The sequence below is a fragment of the Propithecus coquereli genome, unplaced genomic scaffold, assembly GCF_000956105.1.
Source record: "Propithecus coquereli isolate 6110/MARCELLA unplaced genomic scaffold, Pcoq_1.0 Scaffold305, whole genome shotgun sequence".
Taxonomy (NCBI): domain Eukaryota; kingdom Metazoa; phylum Chordata; class Mammalia; order Primates; family Indriidae; genus Propithecus; species Propithecus coquereli.
Genome location: NW_012148675.1, coordinates 1,548,519 through 1,561,092, shown reverse-complemented (window position 1 = coordinate 1,561,092; position 12,574 = coordinate 1,548,519). Strand labels below are relative to the sequence as shown.

The window sequence follows — 12,574 nt, the reverse complement described above, 5'->3', positions numbered from 1 at the left end:
CAAGCGATCCTACTGCCTCAGCCTCCTGAGTAGCTGGGATTACAGGCATGCGCCACCATGCTCAGCTAATTTTTTCTATATATTTTTAGTCGTCCAATTAATTTCTTTCTATTTTTAGTAGAGACGGGGCTTCGCTCTTGCTCAGGCTGGTTTCGAACTCCTGAGCTCAAACAATCTGCCCGCCTCGGCCTTCCAGAGTGCTAGGATTACAGGCGTGAGCCACCTCGCCCGGCCCAAAACCATTTCTTATGACACATTTCCTACGCCTACAGGTATCCCAGGTCTACTTCTATGCAAAATTTGCCTGTTCCTCTTTCTAAGTAAGAACATGTCAAGACTCCCAATTTTTATAATAGAAAACTAATCTTTGCTATATTTATATATATCAAAGCATCAGGCACATCTTTAAATTCCTTTAAATTAGTACAAAATTACTATACTCTAGGTTTTTGCCAGAGAGTCCAACCTTGAAATGACATCCTGCTTTTCTTGTCAAGTCAGACGTGTAGCATTTGATATTTGGGAAGACAGTCTAACAAACAGGACACTACCCACACCTTCCTCAGTTCTTGCTATCAAATCAGATCACCAAAGAATATATCTGGACATCAACTTATGCCCTTAGATAAAAATGCCTACACCGTTTGGCACAAAGTTATAATCTTCAATTTTATCAAGATTCAATATAAGAAATGACCAAATGCGGAAAAGGAAGCAATGGTATAAATGTTTCAAGGACAAATCTAAATGTCATCATAACAAAATAAGTGTGATTTATTTCTGAGAGCTTCATATTCTAGATTTATTCGTTAGTTATCCCAAAACCAGTTTGCCCAACCAACATACATAAAATGTCGTACAAGCTCCCTCAACTGGTTAAGATATAGAACTACCAAAAAACATGTTCCATTAAGTTGATTGTATCATCTTCTTCAGAAATTTCTATAACTTCAGCCTGAGATCGAAGAATGGACATAATGTTGTTAGATAATTTGTCAAAGCCATTCTGTAAACATATATCTGCCATTTCTTGCCACTTTTCTAGGGAGCAAAATGGATCATTTAGCACAAGATGTTTTACTGCATCTGAGGGGAAAAAAATACAATATTATAGTATGGTACTTATTCTTATTTAATAATCCACACTTAGCAATTCTTCAAAAATAGAAAAGGACATAATTTCGACTCATTTACTGTTAAACTCCATCTGATTCCCATAGTTCAGTGATATAACATGTGGAGTGCTCGGTCTAGCTCCTGGTTGGTACTCAAGTGTTAGTTCCTTCTCCTCCTCCTGTATCATTAACTTCTTTGTGTCTCACTTGAACCCTCTCCCAGTTCTCATATTCTGCACTTATCCACACTCCTCCACTCATCTCCTCCTTGTTAAGGTAGCAGATGTTGAAGGCTACAAGACAGGGAGCTCAGAAAATGAAGAATGTGGGCTCATCCTTATTCACAGAGTCTATAAGATATCACTAGAAACTATCAAATAACTGAGGACCTATAGGTCAAGTTTTCATGATCCCTCAAATGTTTAGTAGTGTTAACCAAAGGGTTTAGGAAAATCTTTGACAAACCCTTTATCCTATCTCTAGATGGAGACCTCATAATGACAGGGCTTCTATGATAATTTTTCTAAAAGAAATAAAATCATTTTGTTTATTAAATAAATCTAATAATATTTACTTTTGAAAATCAATTATAGTGATTCCTTTTGGGATCTATGAATTTATAGAACTCATTTCTTATCTATCATCTGCATTACTTATAGTACTTCATGAAAGAGGATCTCTTTTTAGCATACTGTCATCACTATTATTTTATTTGTACTACAATTATTTTCCTATAAAATATTTATGTTGATATCTGTAATGATAATTTCAAAATATAACATTATCTTTCCAAATATGTTTTCAGGTAATTTACATTCTTTCCTTGACCTCAGATAATAATTTAAAATCAAGTTGCCTGCTCAAGTTCCTATATTAAATTAATTAAAAGAAAACAAAAGTGAGATTTAATTAGTTATTCTAAATTCTGCAGAGTTAGGTTCAGAGTGAATATGTAAATATGCATATATTTGGTTTAGGAATTAAAGTATATAAAGTTTATATCTAAATAACATTTAAAATACATATTAAAAGATTGTCAAATATAAATACGTGTCAATATATATAAAGTTTTTGGAATAGTATTAGCTATTATAATTATTATGACATTCTTTTCAGGCTTCACAAAGATTATCTCTTCATTCTAATTCCCTCAAGAAATATATATTATTACCAACAGACTACTATTGACATGGTAATATATACATTTATAAACTAAAATTAACTCCTGCTAAGAAGGAACTCGAAGGGAAATTTGATATAACTTATACATAATCATCTTGAACCTTTCTCTAAATAATCCACTACTATTTCTTCCACAACAACATTTTACTTACCTTTCCCTTCTTTATTTATTTCTTGAAGTAGCTTAATGCCAACGTTTTTCATATCTACAGAGAACAGATGAAGGATGGCCAGACCAAAAGATAAAGATGGTGGTTTCCCATTCCATTCTTTAGTGAAACATTGAATTAATTCAGTTTGGGGACACAATGTTATTAGTTGCATCAGATCATCTGAAAGCAAAAATGAAAAACTATATCTCAACATCCTAATACAATAAATCAACTTGAAATTGGGAGTAGCTAATATCTATACTTGCCAATCAATTACTTCTTCTTCCATTCCTTCTGCAGCCCTCAATGGCCCACTCCAAACCAAACTCAAGAGTGCTATCTCCAGTAAAAATAATCACACTCAGCATAGCAAAAGACAAAGGAAAACAATCTATAACAAAGAGTATCAAAAACTTTTCAAATAACTATAATGAAGAGAAGTGTGGTATAATAAAAAGAATATAGATTGGCAATCAGGAAACCTGAATTCTAATTCACTTAATCTTTTGGAACTCAGTTTTCACATCTGAAAAGTGCTAGAATTGGAGATAATTTCTAAGGTTCCATCTAATACTACATTACGTTTGTCTATCTATGTCTTATTGTTTATATTTGTACCAAATTCTAGTGAGTAAAATATCTTTCATTCTGTCCCTTGCACAGAAAAAGGAGTTCAATAATTTTTTTCCTAAAAATATCAAGTATTTAGAAATCCAAAAATGAAGATTTTAAGAGGTCATTAGCTATTTCAAGTAGTTTAAGATTGAACCATATGAAGTTGCCTACATTTGACCCCCAAAAGAGCGATTTTATCTACAGTTTAATCTACTAGTTAACCATTGAGGCAATTTAAAGTTACAGTTATGATTTGTATTGTTAAATTTTTTAGAGACAGAGTCTCACTATGATGCCCAGGCTGGAGTGCACTGGCTATTCACAGGACTAATCATAACGCACCACGGCCTCGAATTCCTGCCTGTAAGTGATCCTCCTGTCTCAGTCTCCTCAGTCGCTGGGACTACAGGCATGTGCCACTATGCCCAGCTAGCTTCCTAAATTTTTTAAAGTAAAAATATTATTCTTGGACCACGATAGAGGTAATTTTCAGAATAATTTCTGAGAATCTTTCAAGAACTACCATAAACATGATTTGAACTCTGAGAGGCAATAAAAGATAATCGAATGTTTACTTATTAAATATGTACGTATTGTGCTGGGAAATTATATATATTAATTCACTGTATTTAATATTCAGAGTTAGTGAGATATTATTATTCTCATATTACAAATGAAGAAACAGGCTTAGAGAAGTTAATTTTCCCTGAATTATGTACATGGTATAAAGGAGAACAGTCTATCTTTTTTTTTTTTTTTTTTTTGAGACAGAGTCTCACTCTTTTGCCCTGGCTAGAGAGTGCCGTGGCGTCCACCTAGCTCACAGTAACCTCACACTCCTGGGCTCAAGCGATCCTTCTGCCTCAGCCTCCCGAGTAGCTGGGACTATAGGCATGTGCCACCATGCCCGGCTAATTTTTTCTATATATTTTTAGTTGTCCAATTAATTTCTTTCTAATTTTAGTAGAGACGGGGTCTTGCTCTTGCTTAGGCTGGTGTCGAACTCCTGACCTTGAGCGATCCACCTGCCTCAGCTTCCCAGAGTGCTAGGATTATAGGCGTGAGCCACCGCGCCCGGCCTAAAACAGTCTATCTGACCCCCAAAGCCCACGACCTTCCCAGTCTACAGTGCTGCTCCTCCAAAATTATATATATATGACGTGTGTATGTATTATATGTGTGTATGTAGCATATATATGATGTGTATATGTTTGCATGTGTATGTACTTAATATATATACTCATGCATACACATACATACAGAGAGAAGAAAATGGTAAGAGAAGAAACAAGGAATAGAGGAATATAATTTTATATCAATGAAGTCATATTAAAAAACAAACAACAAAATATTTCCCTAGAAAAAAGGTAGAAGTTTATGATTTGGTTCACTCAAACTGGCCTCTACTAAGGTGAAACTCATTTATACAGTACCTCCCTACCACCAAGCCTCTAACATTTCATAACTTACCCACCTCTCTCTTTATTTCATTCAATCAAGTATTCAAACTTCATTCTCCATAAATTGATGAATTAACCAATATTAACTCAATTATGTACAAGATATGGTCTCTGACTAATTAGAAAGGACACAAATTCAAATATTATGCAACTCTTCCCCTCTGCTTACCACACTTCAGAATCCATTCTCTTGTTCCTTGCCTTGAAGGTTATTAATCATTATTTTCTCTCATACGCTCTCTTTTTTTTTTTTTTGAGACAGAGTCTCACTGTGTTGCCCGGGCTAGAGTGCCGTGGCATTATCCTAGCTAACAGCAACCTCAAACTCCTGGGCTCAAGCAATTCTTCTGCCTCAGCCTCCCAAGTAGCTGGGACTACAGGCATGTGCCACCATGCCCAGCTAATTTTTTTCTATATATTTTTAGTTGTCCAGCCAATTTCTTTCTATTTTTAGTAGAGACGGGGTCTCACTCTTGCTCAGGCTGGTCTCTAACTACTGAGCTCAAACGATCCACACGCCTCAGCGTCCCAGAGTGCTAGGATTACAGGCGTGAGCCACCGCGCCCGGCCATATGTTCTGTTTTAATAAAATTGTAAGGGCCTACATACCAAGTATGGTATCTGTTTAACTCACAAATATCTAGAACAGCGGTTCTTAAAATACAGTCTACGGTCTATAAAGTCAAAACTATTTTCATAAAAATATTAAGTTGTTATTTGCCTTTTTCACTCTCAAATATATAGTGGTATTTTCTAGAGGCTACAAGATATGTATATTACAACACACTGAATATAGAAGCACATATGAGAAGCCATTTATCCTCAATTAAGCCAGGCATTACCAGAGACTTGTAGAAATGTAAGAAAAAAGTCACTCTGTTCATCAAATTGTTTAGTTTTAGAAAACATAGTTATTTTTATAAAATATTTTATTTATAATAATATTTAATGGGTTTATTATTATGTAAAATAAATAAATAAATATTTTTGAATTTCGTTTTAATTTCTAGTAGGACAAATATCAATATATATAACCACATACATAAATAAATGTCCTTTGGGATCCCTAGTGCTTTTTAAGAGTGTAAGGGCGACCTGAGACCAAAAGTTTGAGAGCCTCTGACCTAGAACAACCTGGTTTCCTGATAGGTGTTTGGTATTATATATTCACTTGCTTAATGATAATGGGGAAGATGAGGAAGCAAGTCATCTCATGCTTTATTCTAGAAATTATTAGTGGGGGAAGCAAAAACAATCATGCTAAAACAAGTCAGATTTATGCTTTTGGAACAAACAACTTGTTTAGGATTGTTCTTTGTTTTGTTTTGTTTGTTTTGGTTTTACTTTTTTAATTTGTAAATGTAAAACTGATAGTCTAAATCTAAGAGAGAACATTTCTTTCTGAAACTGGAAAGTATTAACAAACGGAATCTGTCTCTTAAGGGGGAAGAGGATACCTTGGGAAGCTGCAGTCGTTTCTCATTAAAAAGTAAAATAAGCGAAGTGATTTTTCAAGCATTGTTTCTACCTTTTAAGATTAATTTTTCTCAGGTTACTTTCATTTTCACTTTATGACATTGTGCTAAATAAATTCTGAGGATAAGTATCAAGGTTCCAAACATATAGGTTACTTCTTAAATTATTACAATTATGTATTTAATTATTTTAAAGTATAAAACACTATGAGAGGAACAGAATAATATGATAGTGAATAAATTATGTTTCTATGCACTTATGTGAGGTAAATTTCACAATAAAAAAAGGAAATGTCACATTTCATTCACTAAAAATTACAAGAATAAGCTGGATATGTTTGGCACACGTGCCTATAATCCTAGCTACTTGGGAGACTGAGATGGGAGGATCACTTGAGCCTAGAGTTTGAGACTGGAGGGCACAAGGATAGCATCTGTGAATAGCCACTGCATTGCAGCTTGGCCAACACAGTGAGACGCCATTTAAAAAAAAATTCAACAAGTAATTAAAACCTATATTCCATGTCTAAACACTAACTAATATCATTCTTACATATGGAAAAATAATACTTAACACAGAAACTGAATCTGTACACTTAATAAAATACATAATTCACTCAAATATTGAGTAGTACCTGCTATAGCAGATTCTGTTCTGTTGCTGTGTAACCAAAGGCAAAACATTTACCTCTCTGTGCCTTAGCCTCTCCGTAGAAATACAGTTTTTTAAATCTATAAAATAAGGATAATAACAAAACCTACTTCATAGAGTCAACATAAGGATTAAGTGATAATAGTACACATAAAAAGCCTAGCTATTAGCTATTATTACAATAACAGTATCAGGCATGCTGTTATTAATGAATGAAGAAATTAGTAACTTTTAAAACTACACAGATTCTAACAAAAAGTCAATTTATTATTTGAAAATGATCAGATTCAACAGCCATAAAGGATCCTTTCTCCTAAAAATATATGACCGGGAATTGCTATGTTTGGTTCCATTTTGCATCTTCTTAGAACTGGGATACATAGTCTGCACATGGGGATTGGCAATGGCCCGGGAGATGGGGAGACGTCAGCAATGCCTGTACATGAAGGTTACTGCCCGACTAGATTCACAGTAAGAGATCTGCTCATTCAATCAAGGTCGCCCTAAGGTCCACTAGTTCTCTCAGATCACTGCCCAATTGTAAGCTAGGTGTTTCAAAATTTTGAAATGAACATTACTTCACTAATTCTTCATTTCCAATGCTTATGTTACAGTTCAGAACTTTATAGATGACAAGTTCAGTTATTTTTTTAAAATCCTTTATGTAGCATAGTCCAGCATATCTAATAAATTTATCTTCTTTCCAGGACTGTCTAGTTTACCAAATGTTTATATTTTAAGGAAATACATAATGTATTTGAATGTCTAGCATGAAAGCCAATCAACTCCAGCTTAACTATTTTCATGAAAAATTACAAAAGAAATTGGATTTTATAACATAAGTTTAAAATGTTGCCTGCTATTATGGGTGATCTTAGCATTAAACTCCAGAATTTGAATGTATACAAATAAGCAGGCTTTTCTACTTACCAAAAGTAAAGTCCTTGAATTGCTGTATGTATTCCATAGCCCCATGAATCTGACCCTGTTTACACAGGCAAAGAAAAGCTTTCTTGTGCAGGCCACATTCACTGTAGATAATTTGAGCTAAAGCCAGGCACTTGGCCCTGTTAAAAGTATCCTGCTCCCCATAATCACAAATCACATCCCCAGCCTCCTCAGAAAACGTCAACCTAGAGCAAGCAGATCAATAAAGCACTAGTTAGAAAATTCTTGATGAGTGGCTGAAATATTTGAAAATTCAGCCCAGTAGAACTGGATTTTCTATGGTCTGTAAGAGTTGCAAGTAAATAGGCAATTGATGATGTAGGAGAAATTAAACATATCTGAGATTTAATAACAACAAGAAAAAAACAATCAGCACGTATTCTTTTAGAGGAAGATATTTTGGCAAAGCTGAGCTCGAGTTTTTAAAAAATCTACACACAAGATTAAAACTCTCCTAAAAAGACTGATAGGATTTAAAATTACAAGGGAAACAAAAATCTTTTTATAATTGGGGATCTCAATGTTTTCAGCCATTATCTAGATTCTAAACCCTGTAGAATGTAAAAACTTATTAAATGTTGGTTAAATATAGTGACAGCAAGTTCAGCTCATAATTAGTGACATCTTGCAAGCATTTGTACTAAAAGGAAAACAGGAAAGTGTGACAGCACTGTTATTTTTAAAATTTGTTATAGATTTATAAGAAGCAACAGGGGGAAAGTGGACATAATTGTGCCTATTAGGAGAGACTGAAGAAGCAGTTCTTTTGAGATGGCTCAACTGAATAGATTTCACTTGTCATCATATTTTAATGCACAACCTTCATACACAATTGAAATCACCCACCTGATGTATTATTACGGTAACTCCACCTGGAAACTATCAGCATAAGCCAAAAGAACACTTGGGTATGATCAAATACATCACTGCTAATTACTGCTTGTATGAAAATTGTGCTTTAATTATATTTTAAATTGATAGGTACAAAATAACAGCAATCATCTAATACCGGTGTCTGTATACATCTAATAAAATGCTGATGACATTAAAATGAAATCCTGAAACCCCTACAAAATGTCTCTTTACTGAAAATTCAGTAAGTGAAGCCTTCTGGGCTTATTGGGGCGGGCAGGAGACAGGTGGGTCTAAAATCAGAAGGCAGCTTGAGTACAAATCAATTGTTTAGTTAAGCAATTCCCTGACTTCCACGCTTTAATACTAAAACATAGGTTTTAGTAGCTACAGTCACAACATTTCCTGAGGTTCAACAAGTAATTATGTTTTAGTCTATGTAGTGACTGCAATACCAGAGGAAAATGATAATACATATTTTAGTATTTATTTCTCTTAATGATACTATTAGTTTATTTATTTATTTATTTATTTTTGAGGATCATCACCATAATGCTGTTCCACCTGAAAGAAGGCTAGGGCTGGGAGATGGGCCAAAGAACCTCCCTCCCCCTTCTCTCCTCCAGTCACCTAATCATACCCTCTTTCTGTTTTCCTTAAGTCCCCTTGTTGGCTCTCCCCATCCTCATGCCCAACTCCAAGAGGACTCTCAGTAACTTCTGAAAGTGGATCTCAGAGCAGGCTAGCTCTGGAGCATATGAATAACTAATAAATAAAAGAAAATATGCTTAACTCCATGGTAAACTAAAGCATATTTGATTATAAATCAGATTTTAGATTTTTAATGTTAAAAGAAAGGTAATATACAATCACTACATCCATGCATAGTATTTATTTACTGTTATTTTATAGGGCTGGGTTTGCAAAGTTAACATTTCAGAGGATATTTATACTATTCTAGGAGCAATGTCTGCAATGTAGAGAGGTAATACCAGTAAAGCATGGTTTCTTAAATTTAGGCTTTGTGGACCAAGTGATTAGATTTTCTTAGGTAAGAATAATTAAGAGAGCCAAGGTTAGTGTATAACCCAGGCTGCTTTAGGGCTGCCTCTATGCTGAGCTTCTGGGGAAAGGATTAGAAAACTTTTTAAGGTAGCCATGTGGTAGAGGCCAGGCCATCAGAGGCAGAAACCAGAAGACAGTGGCTAAGAATAAAGAATGTGAACTGCCTCTAGTATTCCCTGTAATATGATCTCAGGATGCTTAAAAGTGGTGGCATTTTCTCAATATATACAGTCGAAGAACTGCATAAGAATTTAAATTCTTACAACTAACAAGTAGATTGGGTCAAGAATCATCACTATGTGTACCTGGAAATTAATCTCGTCTGCAGTATTTTTGTACTAGATAACAGGTGCTGATAAAGAACATGCACTTTCTGATGATATACAGTCCGAACCATTTCCAGTGCTCCCTAACGAGTACTTTTCATGGAGGATGTAGAAATGTGACCAGGCAGAGAAAGAAGAGGGCAAAGAGAAAAGAATGATATTCATATGAAGAAGATATTTCCTACAACAAAAACTGATTAACTGTGATAAGGACCTGGAGTAAATGTTCAAATAACGTACAGAAAAGAAAACTTAAAATTTTGAGAATAAACAACTTTATAACCAAATTTCAAAATTAAGTTAAAAGCTTAACTTTGCTTACCTCTCCTGGGTAACCCAATTGATAACTAAATCTAACCGTTTTTCAGATAACCCACATTTGATTCCTTCCAGGGTTAGATCTGCATCAACAGGATGTCTAAAAGCATGACTTGTGCTAAAGAGGGCCTCAAAAAATAGGAGTAATGGAAGAGGCTTTCCTCTAATTTTTCCAACAGCTACAGAAAAAAGAAATTTCGAGTCAAAGACTTTAAAAAGTCATTTTTTCTTACATCATATTACTATTTTCATCTCTGATTTTCTAAAAGTTTAACAACCTAAAATTACACATTTATAATTTTTAATTCATGTTTATAGATTAAACTTTATATTTTGGATAATGACTAAATATCACATCCCATGTGAAGATGGAGGCAGAGATTGGAGTGATTTGTCTACAAACCAAGGAGTGCCAAAAATTGCTGACAGCCACCAGAAGCAAGGAAAGAGGCATGGAATGGAATCTCCCTTAGAGCCTCCAAAACAAATGACCCCCGTTGATACCTTCAGACTCTGGCCTCCAGAACTGTGAGAGAATAAATTTCTTTTAACCCATAGTATTCTCCAGTTAATGGTGAAAATTTGCCATGACCAAAGAAAACTGTGACATGAACAGAGAAAACAAAAGGTGCAGTTGCATGTACACAAAGGATAAAATTCCTAATGCAAATTATACTGCTCTATGACCAATCAAATGAGACAAATATAAAACTGGACATTTAGAGGTACATATTTACTCTAACATACTCTAACTTTGAAAATAATTCAACAAGAATGACAAATTGGGATCTTGAAGTTTACACGTAGGCTCAGCCAATGACCAAACACAGTATCTCAATCCCAAATTAGCATGACTAAAATTCATTTTTTTATTTAAACCGTATATATACCCAATGCTTGAACTTCCAGGGGAAGAAGACAGTCAATTTGAGTTCTTAATTAATCCATCAGATTATTTTTCTTTTGTGGGCAGAAAATAAATTTACCACCATATCTTATTTTCTAGATTTTTATTTAACTCCTCTCCTCAAAGTCCGACAACAAAAATTTTAAGAGAACAGCTGGACGTGGATGTCTTAGAATTTAGAGAACAAAGAGACCAATGCCTGGTATTTGCCTGGAAAGTTTAAAGGTGAAAAACCAGGGTGAGGAAAGAGAGTTAAAGTAGGAGCAAATTCTACTTCCACAAGACTGCACGTTCCTCAAGGGTAAAGGAAGTTACCCTTGGAAGGTAGGTAGGCTGGAGTTGCCTTGAATAGGCCCTCTCAGAGAGGTCTGCATACAAGAACAGATGACCCCACCTGAGATGGTCTTAGTGGGTACATACCATCAGAAGGTGTGTGGGACACACTGCTAATTTAGCTGAAGGGGAGTCATAAGCAGCCAGCTAAAGCAATACTTTCCGATCAATAAAAGGTACAGTGGAAAGTCCCCAGTAAGGAGAGGCTCTAAAAAGCAAAGACTAAAGCAGCCAACAAGAGCCAACACTGGGCATCTACTACACCTAGGAAGCACCAAGGCCAGATTACCAGTGCCCTAGCTGAGTAAGGCCTTTCCTGACCTTATATAACCCCACCCTAAAGCTGCCTAGTGATTAGAAGAGGGGGAGTAGAAGAGTACAGAAGAACCAAATAAGTCTCCTGAACCCCAATAGGTTCTAGAGCCAGACTAGAGCCAAATCAGGAAAATGGGGAGAATTTTTAAATTAACAGATTATATTTAGTTTAGACTAGGATTTTTGGTACCTAAAAAAACTGTTAATATCTAAAAGTGACTGAAAAAAAGCTATGTGATATTACCAAGATATTGTCCAGTAAAAGAGATAGGAAAGTCAACATAGCCCTTTTAAAAGGCAATGGTGAGAAAGAATGAGGTTATCTCTTGCTTTGTACTCTATCAAATCTAGCTTGTTCGATGATCCAGTTTCATAGATACCAAAGCTTGGTAAAACCAGGTATGAAATAAAAAATTAATTCTAAAAAAATTGATTCTGATTGAGAGTCTATTAATGAAATGTATGGATTTTTACACAGAGAATATGTAATACATACTTTTGATTATTCACAGACTTTTTAACTTTACTTCTCAATTCTGAGATATAGTATGTTGTAAATAAAATTAATTCCAAATAAGTGGCATGTTGCCAAAACCCCTAAAGCTTGTATAGTGCTTTGTGATTATCAAATGGTCTTATCCAATGACCATATAATATGGGTATCATTAACATTCCTAGTTTTCAAATAATAAAACAGAGGTTCAAGGAGATAAAGTAGCTTGTCCCAAGAACACAATGCAAGTGTATGATAAAGACAAAATTGAAACAGAGGTATCATGCCTCCTATCTAACATTTGATACCATTTATCTCCTTCATTTATCCCTCTGTGATAAATGAAATATATATACAGATATATAT

At 34.7% G+C, this 12,574-nt stretch overlaps 1 protein-coding gene across 1 annotated transcript in view; it reads right to left on the bottom strand.

The window, feature by feature from the left end:
* Positions 1–889: 889 nt before the first annotated feature.
* Positions 890–12,574, bottom strand: part of CLHC1 (clathrin heavy chain linker domain containing 1) — a 27,257-nt gene continuing 15,572 nt past the window's right edge. Inside the window, exons 8-11 of the mRNA XM_012649852.1 lie at positions 10,165–10,339; positions 7,582–7,784; positions 2,450–2,629; positions 890–1,086 (exon numbers count right to left, since the gene is read on the bottom strand). Of these exons, the coding sequence (XP_012505306.1) occupies positions 890–1,086; positions 2,450–2,629; positions 7,582–7,784; positions 10,165–10,339 (755 nt within the window). The remainder of the gene's footprint in view (positions 1,087–2,449; positions 2,630–7,581; positions 7,785–10,164; positions 10,340–12,574) is intronic.